Below are 21006 nucleotides of genomic sequence, written 5' to 3' on the forward strand. Positions count from 1 at the left end.
TGCAGCTCCTCTCTGTGCCCCCTCAGTCTTGGAGGGCTGCACAGGGGCCTTTTCTCAACACAGCCACAGCTTGCTGCTGCCGCCTCAGAGCAGGGACTAAACCCTTGCAGCTCCACTGGCGGGGGATCGGGACTCAGCTACATTTGTTACTTTGTTTCCATGTCTTCACTATATCCTCCCCTCCCCTGCCCCCCACAGGCTCAGCGGGCTTGATTTTTTCCCTCCTCTTTCTCTTTCTTGGTCTCTCCAGACCACTCCCCTTAGCCTAGGGCATGTATGCCTGGGCCACACCCAGCTAGGTGAACTCCACCCTGTGTAGCTAGGGAGGCTGGGAAAGGGCCTGCCAACCTCCACCAGGGGATACTCTGCTAAAACATCTAACAGGGGAATTCCTACATGTGTGCCTGGAGTCCTAAGGTAGCTCAGCCAACACTCCTCAACCTTTCAAGCTGTTGTAGGAACCTCTGCCCAACCTCAGCAACACCAAAGCAGGCAACCCACCAGCCTTCTGGGTCACTTCCCTGAGAGGGAAGCTATAGGAGGATAAAGTGGTAGGTTAATTCCATAGTGAAATAAGCTATAGGCAGTTCGAAGAAGTTCTCCTGCAAGTCTCCCAGAGAGAGCCAGTGCTATACAACTCACAGGAAAATGGCACCTGGCTCATCTAAACCAACACAAGGCAAACAGCCATCAGCCCAAACGACCTCAACGAAACAACGGGAAAAACAAAAGGCAATGCCTGAAGATGGCCTGAACATGATGACATGCATAGAGGAAGGAGACATTGAACAGTCACAGAAAGGAATTTTCAGAATGCTACTTGGATTCATAGAGGATATGGGGCAACAATACAGAAAAAGGATGAAATGATAGAAGAGGTAAAAGCCATAAATAAAAGAGAAATACAGGAGCTTAGGGAGGAGATAACAAAAACCAGTAGCAGACTCACGTAACTCAAGAATCGACTGGAGGAATCAGAGAACTGCATCAGTGACTTGGAGGGCAGCCAGGCAGACTTTAACAAATGCAAACAAAAATCTAATAAGATCATCAGAGAAGTTGAAGAAAACTTAAGAGTGATGTCTGATGTTATGAAGCGGAACAACATGAGAACTATTGGCTTACCGGAGGAAGACAACAAAGAAGTCATATGCAACAATAGTGAGAGAATTCTTGGAGGAAAGCTTCCCCAGCTTAGTGAATGAGAACCAGGCAACCATTTAGGAGGCTGAAAGAACCCCAGCAAGACTGTATCACAAGAAGAAGTCACCAAGGCACAAAAGAATTAAATTATGCAATTTAGAGGAAAAGGAGAAAATCATGAGTGCGGCTAGGGAAAAACAAGCAAGCAATCACATACAAAGGTTCCCAAATAAGAATATGCTCAGACCTATCAGCAGAATCTATGAAGAAGAGGAGAGAGTGGAATAACATATTCCCAAAATTGAAGGAAAACAATGCAAACTCAAGAATACCTTACCCAGTCAAATTATCTATCAATATAGATGGAGAAGTAAGAGTCTTCCCAGACAAGGAAAAACTCAAAGAATACGTTAGAAGAAATCCAGCCTACAAAAGATCCTTGCAAACCCAGTATGGGCAGAAGAACAACACCCACCAAGCATAAATAAGAGCCCACCACATAGAACAACCTCACCCAGAGGGCAAAAAGAAAACAGACCTCAGATAGCACTGACTTAAATATGGAAAGACTTCAAAGGCTGCTGAGGTAATCTTTAAAAAAAAAGGCAAAAGAGGCATAGGGAAAAAGCTACGGTATACAAACATTCCTGGGGCAAGGACCACATAATATGGCAGGGACCAGACCAAACACAGGGGTACACATGGTACACAACTAAAACGGAGGTGGGGTAAGAAAAAAAATAATAATAAAGAAAAGGGTAGCGGGGGCACAGGACACTAACCCACCCAATGGGAGGGTACTATTTTTGTCTCCATAGGGAAAGAGGGACCAGATTTCAACCCGGTGCTCCAAGATGTGAATGCAACATGCCGGTGCGGAGTAGTGAATCAGTGGAGAGGTCTGGGGGGCTGGCCCCAACACCAACCAAATGGACACCTGCCCCTCCCCTCAGAAGAATTTATTTCAACGGACAGCACTGAATCTACAGCTCTGGAAAAGGGACATATCTGATCAGAGCATATGGGAGCATATGAAGGGGGAGGAGGAGAGAGTAGAGCACATCATGGACCACCAGGCCATGAGGTTGATATTCCCAATTAGAGCAGTCAGTCGACAGAGAGGATCACATGGCCAGCCCCACTATGAGACATGACGTCCCTCACTGACCCATATCTCTACAGAGGACAACACCAGAGACACAGTGTGGGTATTGCACCCAATCGGATCCCACCACATCGAGGCAAAATAATTAAGGGGTGTAACAGAACAGCAAGGGAATAGAGCGGCGAGGTCCCCAGTGAATGCTGAAGGTAGACTTTGGGGCCAGGGCATGATGCCCCAACAGACTGGACTGGAAAACACTTTTAAAGACCAACAAACAATCCTTGAACTAATTACAAGTTTTCTTTCTTGTTGTGTTTTGTTTTTTCTCATTAGTATGTTGTTATTTTGTTGTATATTGTTGCTTGGTTTTGCTCTGTCTTGTTTTTGTGCATGTTATTATCTCCACAGCTCTGTCTAAATAAGATAGGCTGGATGAACAATAGGAGAAAACAACGGGACCAATAGTTCCGTGGGACATGGGAGAGGGGGAGGTAAGGAAGTGGTGTTAACAAACCCAGGGACAAGGGAACAACAAGGGATCCAAATTGCTGGTGAGGAGGGTGTAGGAGGCCTGGTTGGGCATGATCAAGGGTAATGTGACTAAGAGGAATTGCCGAAACACTGGTGGGGACTGAGCATGAGAGTGGGACAGGAGGGAAGTCAAAGGAAATAGAGGAAAGAGCTGGGAGGCAAAGGGTTTTCATAGAGGTCTAGATAAAGACATGTACATATGCAAATATATTTGTACATGAGATCTATGTGCATGTATTTATAGGTTTAGTATTAAGGTAGTAGAAGGACATTGGGACTCCACTCAAGTACTCCCTCAATGTAAGAATACTTTCTTCTTTTAAATTGGCATTTTATGATGCTCACCTTCCCGACACAACCGTTGAAGACAAAAAGGGTGAACAACCAAATGTGGTGAAGAAAGCTGATGGTGCCTGGCTATCAAAAATATAGCATCTGGGGTCTAAAAGGTTTGAAGGTAAACAAGCGGCCATCTGGTTCAGAAGCAATAAAGCCCACATGGAAGAAGCACACCAGCCTGTGCGATTACAAAGTTTCAAGGGATCAGGTTTAAGGCATTATCAGAACAAAAATCTTACCATAGTGAATGAGCAGGGGAGTGCGGAGTGGAGACCCAAAGCCCATTTGTAGGTCACTGGACATACCCTTACAGAAGGGTCTTGGGGAGGAGACGAAACAGTCAGGGTGCGATGTAGCAACGTGAAAAAATACAACTTTCCTCTAGTTCCTAAATGCTTCCTCCCCCCACCCCACTGTCAAGATCTGAATCCTACCTTGCAAGCCTGACTAGACCAGAGGAGGTACACTGGTACAGATGGGAACTGGAAACACAGGGAATCCAGGGCAGATGATCCCCTCAGGACCAGTGGTGTGAGTGGCGCTGCTGGGAGCATAGAGAGAGAGTGGGTTAGAAAGGGGGAACTGCTTTCAAGGATCTACATGTGACCTCCTCCCTGGGGGACATACAACAGAAAAGTGGGGGTAGGGAGATGTGGGACAGACCAAGATATGAGAAAATAATAACTTATAAATTATCAAAGGTTCATGAGGGAGGGGGGAGGGGGGAGAGAGGGTTAAAAATGAGGACCTGATGCCAGGGGCTTGGGTGGAGAGCAAATGTTTTGAGAATGATGAGGGCATTGAATGTACAAATGTGCTTTACACAATTGATGTATGTATGGATTGTGATTGGAGTTGTATGAGCCCCTAATAAAATGATCTTTTAAAACAAATAAGTAAATAAATAAACAATCACTGACATTAAAAAAGAAAAGAAATAAAAAACACATATAGATTACATTGCTAAATGTCATCAAGTCAGTTTTGACTCATAGTGACACTTTGTACAACATAAGGAAACACTGCCTGGTCCTGCACCATCCTAAAACTCATTTTACAGCCACTGTGTCAATTAATCTCAATGCGAGTCATCTTTTCTGTTTACCCTATACTTCACCAAGCACAAAAACCCTACTCTGGTGTAACTATAGGAAAAGAGCTCACAGGAAACTGGTGTTCCAGAGGAGAGAATCCAGATCTGGGTTCAGTATAGCAGTACACACACACACACACACACACACACACACACACACACACACCACAATTTTTGCTTCTCTGGAGAACCCGGTGTAAAACATTTGGTTCCAAGAGTGATTCTAGAGAAACAAAGTTGTACAGATCAATTTTCTCAATTGGTTCCCAAGTCTGATCAGGTTTGAAGGTACTAATAACTGCCCCCATGCGTATAAAGGGCACTGTGAAATCGTGGTGTGCGGTGTGCTGTAGTGGTTACGCATTGGGCTCACCTCAGTGTCAGCAGTTCAAAACCACCAGGAAGAGAAAGATGAAGCTTTCTACTCCCATAACTAGTCTCAGAAATCCACAGAGGGCAGTTCTACCCTGTCTGACAGTCACTACTCGATGCACGCAGTGTATCACCACCCGCACATCAGGAATTGGTGGAAATTGATGCTCTAAGTGATAGCATGTTTGATATTCTTCTGCAATTGTTTCGGGGTAAGCAGTATGGAGAAGCTGATTATTTATCCTACTTACAAAAGATAAATTGGTAGAAGGAAAGACATGAACTCAGGACTTCAGAGTCAAAGATCAAAAAATGCATAAAAGACTTCAAAGTTTACATTTATTCTTTTAAAAAAAGGTTTTCTTTTTGTGGTAACAGAGGTGATATTACTGAAAAAATAAACTCAAGAGTAATATCCTAAGAATGATGAATTATAGTACCAACTCAATTCTCAACCTCAAATGCTGTTAAATTGAGAATATTGATTGGGAACAAAACGGACTCTTACGCCTTGGGATGGGGAGATACAGGCAGATAATTAAGAAGACGGGTGGATTGAGCCCCCAATTTCCATAATGTTACTTTAGCTAAGAGCAGATTGTTTCCATCTGAAGAGATTGCTCCATCTTAATTCATGATCAGTAAAAAAAACTATTATCCCTTCCCACCACATGAAAAGATTAACTCAATAGTGCATGCTGATATGAATCCTGGGCATTTACTGGAGCCTTGCTTGAGGAGATGCTTTAAAAGATACTGATAAATGTTTCCAGTTAATGAATTCACCACCCATTATTGCTTCTAGACCTAAGACTAGACTTATGTTCCAGCAAGCTCTAAAAGATGACATATACATGGTGACCCAGGCAGAGGTACACTATACTCCAAAAGAATTTCCAGAAACGTAGAGAATATAGATATAAGAATGGCTAATAATGGTGTGTAGAACATAAAGTTGGATCAGTCTTAGTTTACTGATATGGGCCCACTAAGTGCAGAATATAAATTTAATGTTTCAATCTAAGACACTTTTTGGTTGATTCAGTGAAGCTGATTCGTGGGTTGTATGATGGCATAAATAAATCATGCTCAATGACAAGTCCAGTCAAAGTATATTGTAGCAGAAGGTATCCACAAGATTAAGGAGTTGGGCATGCTATAATGGATTAATCAGGATGGGTCTACAGACGCACATGGAGTAGAAATCACACCTTTACTGCAAGAGGAGGGAGCCCAATTGCAAATGTAGTCCCAGCATCTCTGAAGATTGCTATTTTATGTAAGTCACATTTCACTGTGGAAATGGACTTATTGGAATAGTGACACCTAACTACACTTGGGCTGATTGGGTTGCAGGGAAGTAGGGGCCAAATGGCAGCACTTAATTGACAGAGACAGGTGGATGTGGCTACTATAATGGACAGCTGAGTCAAAGTGGGAATCAGAACAGCTTGACTGTCATGGACTCATGGTATTGTCTACTCAGGCAGGAAGTCCTTGGGAGTGAAAAACATAGGAAACCTAATGAATATTTACTTGATCTGTCTAAGCAGAAAAAAAAATCTGAGTCAAGTGAACAGCAGTGAAACTCAAATGATTAGAAGAGTCATAATTGTTCAATCATTCCCTGAGGTGAGATAGTTTACAGACCCATAACCCATTAAAAAGAGCAGGGGCTATGTTTCCCTGTGGAAGGACCCCCACTATAATGACAAAATTTTCTGTTATTTTTTTGTCAGCCTTCCTCAAATGGATCATCAGCATTTTACAAGAGTGAGTGTTCACTGTGGGAAAAGAAATAATTAGATTTTTTTAGGGATTATTGGACACTGGCTCTAACTGAGACCAATTCTAGAAGGCCTAAAACATCACTGTGACCCACCATTTGGTGTGGGGGCACATGGAGGTCAATATTGTAACGGAGTCTCTTACTTCAAGTTCATCTTCAGGTGGGCTGGTGGCTCTCCAAACCCACCCTGTAGCAAATGAACCAGTTCCAGAATCCATTTTGTGTAAGTCAGATTTACATAACTGGAATACTCAGCAGCTAGCAGAACATCCACATTGGGTCCCTGAGGTGGGGAATAAGGCTAAAATGGTAGGAAAAACCAAATGCCAAGAAGACGCCATTTAAACTGTCTAGGAAAATGGTAAGCTAAAAACAATATTGTATCTTCCCCCACACTTTCACCACTTACTCATCTCTCTCCCCTTTCCTTCATTTCACCATATTTTCCACCTTCTATTAGACCTCTCCCACATCACTAGACAAAGCCAACTAAGTGTTCATATCACTGGCACTACTACTAGGATTCTGAGGAAACAGCAATCAACCACAGAAAACCCAAAACATCAAGAAAAACAAATGTAAACAAATGGAAATTGCCCAGATCCAATAGAGAATTCTGAAAAAGAGGCCCTGGAACTATAAGAGACAGGATTCCGAAGAATGATTTAGACATGTAGGGAATACTCAGGAAAACAATAGAAGAAATCTTAAATCAAAGGGAATCTAAGAATATAAACAATGAGATAACAGAATTAGGCAACACAGTAAATGACTTGAGGAATAGATTTTCCTTCTGAAAAGGAAAATCAAATCAGTGAGCTCAAAGACGATCACTCTGACTATAACTGACAAGAAAAACCACCACCAAAAAACAACAAAAGAATCAAGAGAAATAATCTATGTCTCATTAAAAACCCTGAAAAAGAAGTAACAAAAATACATACAAAGAAAATAGTTTTGACAAACTATAAAAGAAAATTTGACCAACAACACGGGAGTACATAATTATTCAAAAAGTTAAGAAAACCAAAATGAGATAGAAGCTAAAAGAAAATCACCATGAAATATCAGAGCCAAATTCTCCAGAAAAAAAAAGGATAGAATCCTGAGGGCAGTTACAGAAAAAAGATGGGAGGTGGGGTCAGGGGAATGTATGTCTTGAAGAAGGCGACTACATTTCTATCAATGGTTAAACTGGCTGGAGAAAAACAATGAACAATACTCGTAAAGAATCCAATGGGAGAAAATGCCCGGTATTATGTTCCTACTTGGTTTCTATTCATCTAGTTTCCATCCAGACCTTGGTGAAACAGGCTATGCGCTGTAGACTACTGGGACCTTGAACTGTGTTTTCAAGGCACACATCTGTCCTACTGCTCGAACTGTTCACACTCAACTGTAGCCGTTTTAAGGAACAGACAGACTTTCTTGGACTTAATATTTATATGACTTAGTGTGAGAAGAAGCAGATGACTGCTATCCCAAGGTTATGGAATTGGTGGTCTTTGGACTGTGGTTCAGCTCTCTTGCTCTCAGGGTGCTCTATTAATGATGCCCATTCAATGTGGCCCGGGATTACCATATATTTACTACTTAATGCCCTTCTTTTTTCTTATGAAATGTATTCATCTGATTGGGATGATTCTGCTTCTGTGAATTACTGCAAATTTTGTCTTATCACTGATCCCACTGCTTGTTTATAAATAGTGTCTTGTTATGTACATGTCATTAATTCATATTTTACATTCTGAAGCCTATCTATACTTAAATAATTTTTCTTCAGCATTTTAAATGCTATATAATTGGCTAAATAAAAGACATTACCTTATGCCCTAGGGGGATGATTTATAAAGTTCTCTATCATAAAATCATAATAATCTCTGAAGTTAACCAGAGACATATAAACTATAGATTTATGAATGGATTTGGGGTTCGCACTTAATTGTAGCCCAATGCATCCTAGCCTGGCCCCGCTCAATGCTTGCCCTCATGAAGAAGTCACTGCTAATATGAGGGCTGTAACAGCATGTGATAAAAAAACCAGTTGGTGCCCGACTATCAGACAGAATAGTGGCTGAGGTTTTAAAATTTCGTCTTCAAACAGGTAGCTATGTGAGTGAAGCATCAACTAAGCCCACATGAGGAAACACACCTGCCTTTATAATCCAAGGATTGTAAATAACATCCAAATCTCAGGAGAAAATAGTATCAGAGCTTGAATTCTGGACATGTGGTTTACAGAAGGCTATGGAAGACAGTGAAAGCCAAAAATCCAATTGCAGGGTCGCTTGGATGGATTAAGCCTCTGGGGAATCTTCTTGGACCAAAGTCCTGGGATATTAAGAGCCTTGTTAGAGACAGAACACTGCAAAGTTGATTAAGTCCGTTGTACTTAGGTTACATTTTAATATCTTGCTATTTGATCTCCCTTTTGACTCATTTTAAAGTTGTTTCAGTTTTTAATATTTTGCTTTTTTTCCTATGAAGTTTTTCTCTGTGTTCTAATCATTGTTTTCCAGTTTGTCTTTTCAATGATTTTCTGTATGTAAAGTCCAGGCTATGTAGATTCACAGAGGTAGTAACCGGCTTGATAATTGTGTAGAGCATGGTAGGAGTGATTGGTGGCAAATTAGGAACTAACAACGAGTTCATGAGAAAATGCGCTGAAATTCATTGTGGTGATAACTGCAGAAACGTTCTTAATAGGATAGAACAATTGAATTGTATGATAGGTGAAATATGAGGGAGTACCCCCCCACCACCAACCCCAGACCAGAATTGCGCTGGGCAGAGTGGAGCTTTCATAGTACCCATGTTTCCTGCTAAGTATGCATCGAGCAACTTGCTCTGAGTTAGTGCACCCCGTGGCACTGGGAAGGTTTTCTCTGGTCACGGTGAATTTTTTCATAAAAGCAGTTTTGCTTGAAACCTTGCTTTTTGAGATGGCCAATTTAAGAAAACAGTGTGCAGTGGTGAAATTTTGTTTCCTACTCAAGGAAAAACACTGCAGAAACTGTTGTGATGTTGAAAACAGCTTACAAGGGCAGTGCTATGGGAAAAAACTCAAGTGTTTTTCTCATTTCAAAAAAGGTAAAATATTGATTGATGACAAACCTCATTCTGGATGTTTGTCAACTTCCTGAATGAACGAAAATGTCAACTCATCATGCATTTGGAGTTTGCTCCACCAGGCAAGACTGTTAATCAAGCTTTCTATTTAGAGGATCCGAAAAGATTGCATAATAGTGTGTGATGAAAATGGTGTGATTTGTGGCAGACAGGGGACTGGTTCTGCCACCACGACAATGCCACTGCTCACACAGCCATCTCAGTGTGCCAGTTTTTGGTAAAAACCAGCATGCCTCTTTTGCCCCACACACCTTATTCACCTGACCTCACTTTGTGTGACTTCTTTTTGTTTCTTTGAATGAAGAGGGAAATGAAAGAACAGAGATTTGAAGACAAAAGCAGAGATGAAGAAAAAAATTGGAGAGGTACTGTCAGCCTTCCAAACAGATGAGTTTGAAAAATGTTTCCAAGAATGGAATCACAGGTGTGACAAATGTATGAAGTGTAATGGAGAGTACTTTGACGGTGACATGGTTGTTTTGTAAAAAAATTTAAATACATAACTTTGAAAAAAATCCATTTTTGGTAACTCCTTGTATCTTCCAATAAAACTATTTTAAAATAATAAATATGTAAATGGGGTTAGCCCAGATTCAGTTGTACACAGATTAAGACTTGAGTCAGTGGTCTCCTGTATTGCTTGCTGTCCTTGGGAGTTATCAGTAGCTTGTCACCTGACTTACCAAGCTTGGACTTATTCGTCTCTTTAGCCACAGGCTTGATCTGCCAACCTTGAATTTATTTCCCTCTGTAGCCATAGACCTTTGTCTTTCAGCTCCTTTTGGGCCCATCAACTCCCAAACCTATGACAGTCATGATAACCCTGCACCCTAACATCAGCATCATGGGCCTAGAACTTGCTCAACTTGGAATTTGCCTTCTTCTACATCTGTGTGAGCTATTTTCTTGATGAAACGCTCTCTATATAAGTATATCCGGAGAACAGGCTGTCCAGGGAGATTACCCACACTGCACTCTCCAGGAAACTATTCTTGTCACAGCAACACTTCTGACAATCCAGGTCCTGGATCTTTCAAAGTACCAAGCATGAGGTCATGGTTTTACCTTGTGCCTCAAATAACTCATTCTGAGGCTCTTTGGCACCATCAGGTTCTTCATCTGACTTGAAACTCTGTGGAAAAATGGAAAGGATACATAAATCCCTTGGAGAATATCAAAAGCAGTTGCAGAACACCAAACAAACATGTAGCACTGGAAAGCTCTTTTGTGTAACTGAAGTGGACATGCTATCTGTACACCACCAGCACGTGGATCATAAATTCCTTATTGAAAGTGAGAATGCCAGAAGTGGCAATAGGGAGCATGTCGTACTTTGTGAAATCATACTTGGTGTTCCTACCCCCTAAGTCATCAGCACTTTAAGTGGGCACATGCAGTCAACTGTCTTGGTTACCTTACACCAAGAGAAAAGACGAGGACACCCAGAAGCATCTGATTCTGTCAAAATCTTATGGTGTATGTAGTGACCAAGTGAATACCCACATAAGGAATCGGTGGAGTCCTGGTGACATAGTGCTTGAGCACAAGGCTACTAACTGGAAGTCAGTTGGTTTGAACACACCAGCCTTGGAGACCCTTTGAAGCTGTTCTACTAAGGACGATGGGGTTGCTAAGAACCCAAATAGGTTAAATGGTAGTGGGTTTGGGTTTGGGTTGGACCAAGACTCAGCATTCTAAGCAGGAGCAATCTTGAGGACTGAAAGCTGAGAGCAGACAACAGGAAGAGTCTACGGAAGCGATGAAAGAAAGAAGCATCGTGCTACCGATGGAGTCCAGCATGCGACAAAGGGACAAGGTAGCGCCTTCAGCTCACACCCTGTCCACTGTCTCTCTGGGGTAACTGAGGTCTACAGTGCTTAGGTGTCTTGTCTACCAGAGGTCTAGGGCCGACCCTCCAATGCTCTCACACCCTTGAATTTAAATGACAAGTCAGAGCAACACCAGTAAATTCAGTCCCACTTCCCTAATGCCTTCCACTCACTGAAAAACTAAAAATACCCTTTCCATACCCAGTTTTGAGTACCAAAAAGGCCTCAAAAATCAGAAGAGCCCCGATGAAGACAGAGTCTCATTAGCCCAGGAAATGATAATTCAACCCACACCATACTTCAGATCCAAATGTAAAGAGAACAGAAAGCAAATGTCCTGGGTTTATGGTGTAGCCCAACATAGCACATGCATCCATGAAAGAAAATTTAGGATTTAAACGTGTGCTTATTTGTTTCCCCCTGCCTTACAAATGTTTAAGATTAAAATCAATTCAGGACTCCAAGTTACCTTACTAAAGATAGGTTCTTGATATGGTCTCGTCTTTCAATCTGACAGCACATAAAGGAAGAACCAGTAACATTCTGGAATCCTTGAATACAGATCTAACAAGTATGTGATTTACTTAGGACATGTGATGCATCATCATGAATATGCTTCTTGACATGGAGTACAGTGAGGACCTGGCCCTTAGCAGGTGTCTGGGATTCACTCCAGGTACTTGAAGTGAGTAACTTAATGAACTGGGAGAAGGGAGCTGAAGCTAGCCCCCAAAGCGGCAGGGGAGTAGTAAGTATTTCCTGTCTTACAGTTTCGAAGCACTACAGTACTAGCGTCAGAAAGGAGTGAGAAACAAATGAAAACATTTCTGCTGTTGCAATGTCTGAAGGAGAGCACTCTTTGTCCAGGGTCACATGGAGACAACTAGACCCAGATCTTATTTAAAATGAGATCTTATTCCCCAATGGTAACCCTAGCACCTGTCTACTTAAAATTCCAGGGAATGAGACTCTCTCTGCTTACATTCTCTCACAACCATGTGAACTAAGATATTTACCTGATATTAGGCACTCAAGTTGGAGAAGGAAATTCTGACCCACCTCCACACTTTGCAGAGATGTTGCTCGGTGGAGCTGGCTGCTCAGGCTGCTCTGTCCTTGCTTATCTGCTGCATGCCTGACTTCAGTCTCCAGTGAGCACAACTCAGGCTGGGTCCGACGACCATACCACTTAGGACCACTCACATGCTTCGGTAGGACAGCTTGTGAGAGAGAGAGAAAGGAAGAGGGAAATTTGGTGAGGAGCCCTTTAAATGAGCTCTCTGAGATTTGAATGTGTCTACGTTATCATGGATGAACATTTTTACCCAACAGAAAGCATTAAAAAGAACACAAGAAGCTGCTTCTCTGTTAGGTGTGAATTGGGTCTGAAGGCTAGTAATAGTGGCTCAACTTTATGCACTGCTTGAAGTTTTCAGAGTCTATTTTTGCTTTTGTTTATGCAATAAAAGGCTGAGGGGGGAAAAAACACCCCCAAACCCTCTAAACCTGAAGCCCTAACTTTTTATGCAAACAGTAGGTTCTCCAGTAGTCTAACAATCTAGGGCTCTGGAAGCTGAAGATCATCTTCCAAACCTAAATGTCCTCGGAGTACATCTTAGCCACCAACAGAGGAAGAGAGAGTGGTGCGTGGGATCTGTGGATGTGGGGCCAGGATACAGGCAGGCAGGTACCTCTGAAATTCAGAGCATGTCTGGTGAGTCTGGGACAGAAAGAGGCTTTTAACAGCTCTCTGCTTCCTTTTGAAATCCTTTCTTCTCTATATCTACAAAGAGTAGCTGGGACCTCTCAGCCAGAGAAGAAATTGATGCTGAATTCTCATGAAAATTGAAAGTGGAAGCTAGGAAAAAGAAACGGGGACTGGGGTGGCATGGAAGCCTGATCGAACAGGCCATGGCTTCAGAGCAGAGCCAGTTGAAGAGAAGGCAAAGAGACTTTCATGAGGTAGGGATGGGGCAACAAAACCAGATGCATATTTCGGTGCACATGTGTCTTTTGTCTCCCTACACAGAAGTCTTGCTTCATAGGGTCATGCGCCACCTCACTTGTTTTCTGCGGACATTGACCTTGGGGTTATGCAGAGCAGGAAGCTGGTTAAATCTGACTGCTGGTAGAATAGTGATACCACAGCAGATAGGAGTAAGGTGTTACGTTCGAGTTCTCATGTGTGAACGTATTAGGCATGGCACTATGCTGGTGTGGTGAGTTATGAATTGGACTGCAAACAGCAGTAAGAAACACTTGCACAACTACACAGGACAAAGATGGGGCTTTCGACTCCATTCTCGGAAACCCACAGGGGCCGTTCTCCTCTGTCTTATGGGGCCGCTATGAGTTGAAATCCACTCGATGGCAGTGAGTGCGTGTGACATCCAGGGCTTCCGACAGTGTGTGTGGTGGTGATATAACCTATCATACCACAAGAGACTTTTGAAGTAAAAAGATATTGTTAATAAGTATGATTGGATGACAGGTATCAATAAGGAATGGCTTGGGAAATTCTAAGGAAATGTGACTACAGCTTATAGGAAATACCAAGCAAGAGAGAAAAGTTTCCAAGTCAGTAGCTCCCTTCAAGGAGAAGTAGACAGGAGAACCATACCTTCCGAGAGAGAGACCACGAGTAAAGCGCTGCCCAAAGGGTGCGTGATAGAACACGTCTGACTCCCTACGAAGGGCTCTAAAGTGGGTTTGTGTGAGTGGGGAAGCATCGATTTTTTCTAGTATCCAGACAGGGATCCCTTGGTGGTACAAATCATTTATGTGCGTGGCTATTTACCAAAAGGCTGGAGATTTGAGTCCACCCAGAGGAGTTTCAGAAGAAAAGTTTAGTGACTATGCAAACAGAAACCCCTGCCACCGGAGATCCTGTGGACCGCAGTCCAGTCTGACACCCGTGGGCCACCATGACTCACAATCCAATAGACAGCAACTGGCTCCCCCCCACAATAGTTTTATTGAGATATAATTCACTTAGCACACACTTTCATAGTTCAGTCATAGTTTAAAAGAAGAGTTGTATACACATCAGCACAATCAGTTCTGGTGCAATCTCCCCACTCCCATATTCATGATTTGCTTCCCAATTCCCCTCGACACACCTGCATCCCCTTTAATGATTACATCATTTGTTGTCTCTATACATCTGCCCCTTCTGGGCTTCATAACTGGGACACATACTAAAAAAAAACACCCCAAGAATAAAACAGTGCACATTAAAAAGGGAAGAAAGAAAAGTCTACCGGCAATATTAAAATAAGCTAGAGCAAAAAGACTGTCATGAAACAAACAGGACTTCTTTAATTCAAGGACCCCTTCAGGGTGTGTAAGAAGAAGGGCATTGTCAGGGAGGGAAAAAGAAAGCTGGTGACAGAAAATACATTTCTCCCTGGACTCATCAAACCCACCACCGGAACAGACCATCTGCCAACATCCTGCTCCGAGAGCCCAGCCCACTGCTGCACCGCCTGCCTGTGAGAATTTCCATTTGCTCCTTCAGTGCTGGCTCCACAACATCATTCCTTCCTTTATAGTTGCTGCCAGCCAGCATTTTCCTTAGAATAGTAAGCTGTCCAGAAAAACATGCTTTTTTCACAAGCCTTTCTAATGTTCTCAGAAGAACATCCTAGGATGGAATCCATATAATCCGAACTTGACGGTGGGATAAGCATCAGAGCCTAAATTGCGAGAATCCTGTGTGTAGCAGGCAATGGGAGATAGTGGAAATCCAATATCCACTGGTGGAACTCCGTAGGAAGTAAGCCTCCAGAGACCTCCCCTATCTAAAATTGAGGGAAGAGAGGAGAGTGGTCACTAAACAAGGTGCTTGAAGAGAGGAGATAGAAAACCAAAGGCATAAATCTGACCTCAACAGTTAAAACTTCGTTAGTAGGTTCTCCTCCCCGCCCCCAACACCCACCCCTTTTGATGCAGGCTGGACCTGATCTGATTCCCAAAATTTTCAGTTTATATTGTTTTCTTCAGTTTTTGTTTGCTCATATTAGAGTATATCTCAGAGGAGTTATTCAATGGAGGTCACCTTCTCGAAGCTGTGTTATATGCATTTCTGTTTTTCAGTACTTGAAACCTAGGATCAATGAACCTAGAGGGAGAGCATGTAGGATAAGGGGTTTGGGGGGAGGGAGTACAGTGGTAGATATGGGGTAAAAAAGAGATGATGTCAAGGAGTCCATAGAAAAAGAATGCTTGGAAACTGATTGTGGTAACAATTGTACAATTCTACTTAATGTGATTGAAATTTGGAATGATATATGTATTAAATGCCAACTAAAAAGAAAATGAACATCCTAGGAACTTACCACCTCCAAGAAGAAGAAATACAAAAATAATATCCACACAGGCCAGGAAGAAACAAGAGTAGCAAACGAGTGATCAAAATACAAATAAATGTGTCAGCTTCCCAGTATGTGATATTATGAGACTCAAACTCTCAGGTTTGGAAGGACCATAAGCTATTGCACCAAGTACTTTTTTTTTTTTTTGAGTCTGAGCAGTGGCTTTCCTTTTGCTACACACACGAGAATACCAAGAGTTCAGGTAATGGTGCTTTGACATTGAGACACTGGTTTGCTTTCTTTTTGTTGTTGTTGTTCAGAACACAACTGGACTTTTATTTGACACAGAACATAATACAGTTGCATGAACACAACAAACTGAAAAGCCAAAGGAACAAAGACGTGGTTCTAGCAAGTCTTTTAATGAATAATAAAACATTTAAGCTTGATAGAAGAATTCATTTTTTCTAATGCCCATATGTGGCAGTTACATAACTTCCTGTCAACTTGTGAAGAGATGGAGTCTATACTGTCAACCAGGTCACAGCCTGATGATCTCATTCAGAGGCCCGAAGGAAATAAATAGTGCACTGGAGGCCAGACACATTCTTTCTGCTTCATCTTACTGCTGACAAGCCACATGGAGCTACACTGAAGGAGACAGAGCCCCAGAGCTGGAGGAGGCACGTGGAGCCCATGCCAGCGCTTAATGCTTCCACCACTATTGGATCCACAAGACTTACCGCCACTGGCCTGTGATCTCCCATTATTCAGCATCATTGCATGGCTGTGTGAATCTAAAGAGGAATTTATGGGCTAGTATTGACGTATGGGGTAACATTGGACTTATGAACTTGATCTGGACTGGGCTGGGATGTTTTCTTAATGTACAATTGCTCTTTGATATAAAGTTCTCTCTTACACACATATGAGTCTCCTTGGATGTGTTTCTCTAGTCTACCCAGACTAACACATCATACTTTTGGAATTCCCACTCTGTTGTTCAATGGACACACCTGCCATGTTTTGAGTCAGAGAGAGAGGCAGTGGAAATAAAAAGCATGCTTAGACTCCCAGATAACAGTACACTCTTCTGACGTGGCAAATGCCTGGTTATCTTGTCATTCTCTAAAGAGATCCATCATGTGGTTCCTACAGATGGCACAGTTATCAATCACAATATCCCAGACCCAGAGGGCTACTGCATTCCACTTTTTTACTTCGAAGCGGTTCTTGCTCGCACCACCGGTGGTGCTGCTCGGGTATCCACATCCATCACTGCTGCCATTTTGGAAACGCACGGTCTACTGGCTTGGTTTGACAGGAAAAGATTTACCAAGGGTAATGATAAAAATATATTGACATTATGTATTTAATAATGGTCTTTAATGGAAAGAGAAAAAGGCAGGGGATCAGGGTTGTTCTTAAAAATTCAGGACATCTGGGCACTTAATGAAAGTAATTAACTCCAAGAGAGAAGTAAAATAATGTTGACCCGACAGGACTCATTCAGCTAGAGCTCCTGCTGCCAGACCAGAAAATTGGGAGGTAAGGTGAAGGAAATGGGCAGGTGGAATCCTGAAATTAAAACCAGGGCACTAGGGTCTCTCCTAAACCCCTTTTTTTGCATGTGATTTCCACGCACAAAGCAAACCAAGGATGCTTTAAAGTGCTCTAGCTTTGGCGAGCCCACGGGTACCAGCTGCACCCTTGCTGGGAGCAGCGATTTCTCCAGGGCTGAGTCCTAAAGGGGACAGAATCCCAAACACGAGAACCCCATGCAGGAGCGGCAATGGCAGGTAGCCAGAATTTAAAGTAGAAGAAAAAACAGGTATTTACCCCAGGTAGATAGATTGTGGTGTGGAAGAAAATAGGCAGATAGTCGGAGTCCAGGGAGCAAATTTAGTTCCAATTGGCAGAGAAGGAAACATCCCCCCTGATAAGCTGGATCTCCCCATCTGGGGGTCAGCCTGACAGCCCCCAAATCGGAGTACATCACAAGCATAATAATAACAAAAGAGTCAAATATATATTTTTGGTTTAAAACTCAAACCCAAGTCTGGTTGCTCAGCTCCAAGGAGCACATGGGCAGTGGGGGATTGGGGGGCTTAACATAAATCAGCATAAGAAGAAACCTAGCTAAGGAATGCCAGAACTCAGCTAAGAGCTGGGTGGCTTTTTGCATATCAAAGACATGCTGTAGCAAGTGTCAGCTTCAAACAGCACATAAGTACAGCCCAGAGACTTTGGGAGACAATTCAATTTGATTTTATTCTAGCTGGCCAGGGTAATAAAATAAAATAACAGAAAAAATAAAATCCATTGATCTAGTAGGCACCAGTAGACTAGATAGGACAATAAGCCCAACTTCCCTCTTAGTGATTCTACACATAGCTGGTGAGGCCCTGCCTGTCCTGGGGCCCTTGACAGGGCGGTGGAACACTCCAGCCCTCAGCCCTGCTGCAGTGCTACACACAGCACAAGGCAGGTACACCAGTGAACTCCAGCACTCAACTGACGCCTGGCCACGGGTGTGATCTTGTCTTTGAAGTAAACCCACACAGCATCTGTGGAACCCTACATCAAACAAGTACACCACCCCGCTACCTTGAGGAAGAGTTGGAACTCCTCCAGCCTCAAGGACAGGTGATCAAGTCCCAGTTACCTCCTTACCTACTACTCTATTTCTTCTCTCTCTATTCACTATCCCATATTTGCCACTGCAGTCAGTCTCAAAGAGCTCAGGTTTGTGTTGGGTTTTTCCTTTCTTCCTTTTCCCTCTTTCTCCTCTTCTCTCCCACTCTCTCCTATCATATATCCCTACTGGCTTCCAGGTCACTATCCTCCACTTAGGGCAAATCAACCCAAATAGCAGGAGGAACTCCAGCCTGCCCACCGTGGGAGTGCTGTACATCACACAGGGCACCTGGGACAAACATCTACAACACGCTGCTGAGGAAAACTCAGTTGGGGCTCTAAGGTGATCTTGTCAACTAGAGCAATTCTGCTCAGCACCACTGGGTCCCGGCATTGAAAGTAACACCAACCTGCCATTGTGGCTCAGGGTCTAAGCCCCTCTGGACACACATTCAAGCAATTAGGGATCAGCTATCTATTTATTCTCGGTCTCCTCCTTCTCTCTCCTCCCTCTTTACCATCACTGCCAATATTAGTGAACACAATTGGGGTTTTCCCCCCTTCTCTCTATATTCTCTTTTTCCTCTTTCTTTCTTTGTTCTCTTCACTTCTCTCTCTGCTTGTATGATTCTCACTTCGCCCTCTCACTCCTTTCACTGCTGGTTCACAGACCCCTACCTAGGGGAACCCTGTCCTCCCAGTGGGCTTTCTTTACAGATATTTCTATGAGCGTTGGTTGTGGATGGGTCCAAGTAAGATGAACTGCTTCATCATTTAAATCTTTTCTCTGTTTATCATGTTGCTTATTGGTTCAGTGGTGAGGATTCTTGTTCTTTTAACCTCGAGTTGTAATCCATACTGAAGACTATCATCTTTGAACTTCATCAGTAAGTGCTTCAACTCCTCTTCCCTTGCAGCAAGCAAGGCTGGTCGCCTGCATATTTCAGGCTGTTCTCAAATCTTCCTGCAATCCTGAAGTCTCCAATTCAGCCATCCAAAACTCAAAACAGCTCAATGCCATGGAAGTAAAGTCAATTCTGACTCGAGCAAACCTGTAGGCCAGGAAAGAACCTCCCGGAAGTTTTCCAAGGCTGTAATCTTTGTGGCAGCACATGGTCACATCTTTCTCACTCGGGATAGCTGGTGAATTCCAAGTGTTGCTCTTTCGGTTAACAGTGAAGTGCTTAAACATTGCCCTACCTGGATTCCAAGTGTGAGCTAGCAGCCACAATTTTCTTCTGAGACCAAAGGGGTTGTTAGGTGTGAATTCTCGACCAAGGGTGGTCCAGCAGACCTGCTCAGTATTCGCCCAGTTGCAAAATCCATCAAGAGGATGCATTGTCATTATTTTTAATCACATAACACACCCAGGTGTAGCAGCAACCCAGCTTTGTAATATCACCCTGGTTTTGATAAATATGTACCATTCCTTGATAACGCTTCCAAATCCTTTAATATCCTGCAGCTCAGTCCCTGATGTCTGGCTGTAACAAAAGGTGTGAAGGGAGACCATATGTCAATAAACTCTCCCTGTCCGCCACAACTCAGCGCATAATCAGCTCCACGGTAAAATGCATGGTAAGTCAGTTATGCGCTGGCGGGGAGGGCAAGGGGCCCCTTTCAGGTTTGTCTTCTGATGAAGTTGACCAAAATGACTTCTTATTTCAACCTATTAGGAGAGTGAGAGTTGCCCCCCCCTCCCTCGCCATTTTTCTTTTCTTTTCCCTTTTTGTCCCTTTCCCCTTGGAGGGACAGCCTGCTCTGCTATTCTGAAAGGGTTTTCTGTTTTATGCTGCGCTCTCCACTCCATTAAATCACCTTTCCTCACATTAAATACAGGTCTTCAGGGTGGTCAGAGAGCTTTGCTGTGAGGGATAATGATATAATGAGGATGACATGCATGAAAAATCATTTTTCAGCTCAATCCCAGGCAGACCACGGGGAAGCATGAAATGGGAAGGAGGAGAGGTGTACCTCACTGTAGACAAGAGCCAGGCTTCAGAGGGGGCCAGTCTCGACCTGGAAGGCTGCTGAAGGCTTCTTTACCTCACTCACTCATTCACTCATTCATTCAACCAGCTTGCTACTTACTTATTAAATGCCAGACCTTGGGGCTCTCTCACTGAACAAAAGAGACAAAAATCCCCCTTCTGTCAAGAAGCTTCCATAAACAGAGGCATTCAAACACTTCCTAGAGAATGTGTTTAAAGTCCAATTTACACAAAAGCAGAAGAAGAGACTGATGCGAGGGGTTTCACACACACACATGTTCATATATGACTCCCATTGCAGCGACAAAGTGTAGGACTCTTCCAGGAGACACTATTCATTGGAGTTAAATTGCTCCCCCCAACCCCCTGAGCTCTCGCTCTCTCTTTTTTTTCTTTCTTTCTGAGAGCAATTGCCCTTGGAAGGGATTAGCTGTTATCACTCTCTAGCACCTTAGTGTGAACTTATTTATTGGCTCCTTTTCCTGCCTAGATAGGAGGGGCCTCCAGGGTTGCTAAAAGCCAGAAAAATCCCAAAAAAGGCAGCAACAAGAGAGGCAGAGGACAATTGGGGCCAGTGTTTCTCATTTGAGTGGGGGGGGGCATTTGTTAAAGATGCAGATTACACACACATACAGCACACACACACTTCCCTGCCACCCCACCCAATATGGCCCTACTAAATAAGGATCCTACCCCACCATCTGTCCAGGAGCCCCTGAACTGGCCCTTCCCATG

General features: G+C 43.1%; 1 protein-coding gene and 1 pseudogene across 1 annotated transcript in view; both read right to left on the reverse strand.

The window, feature by feature from the left end:
• Positions 1–14898, reverse strand: part of LOC142436372 (ninein-like protein) — a 40758-nt gene extending 25860 nt beyond the window's left edge. Inside the window, exons 1-3 of the mRNA XM_075540067.1 lie at positions 14769–14898; positions 12390–12550; positions 10567–10633 (exon numbers count right to left, since the gene is read on the reverse strand). Coding sequence (XP_075396182.1) covers positions 10567–10633; positions 12390–12550; positions 14769–14898 — 358 coding nt within the window. The remainder of the gene's footprint in view (positions 1–10566; positions 10634–12389; positions 12551–14768) is intronic.
• Positions 14899–16595: 1697 nt separating this feature from the next.
• On the reverse strand, positions 16596–16943 carry LOC142436371 (E3 ubiquitin-protein ligase RBX1-like; annotated as a pseudogene).
• Between the last annotated feature and the right edge of the window lie 4063 nt (positions 16944–21006).

Source organism: Tenrec ecaudatus, unplaced genomic scaffold (genome assembly GCF_050624435.1).
Source record: "Tenrec ecaudatus isolate mTenEca1 unplaced genomic scaffold, mTenEca1.hap1 Scaffold_2386, whole genome shotgun sequence".
Lineage (NCBI taxonomy): Eukaryota > Metazoa > Chordata > Mammalia > Afrosoricida > Tenrecidae > Tenrec > Tenrec ecaudatus.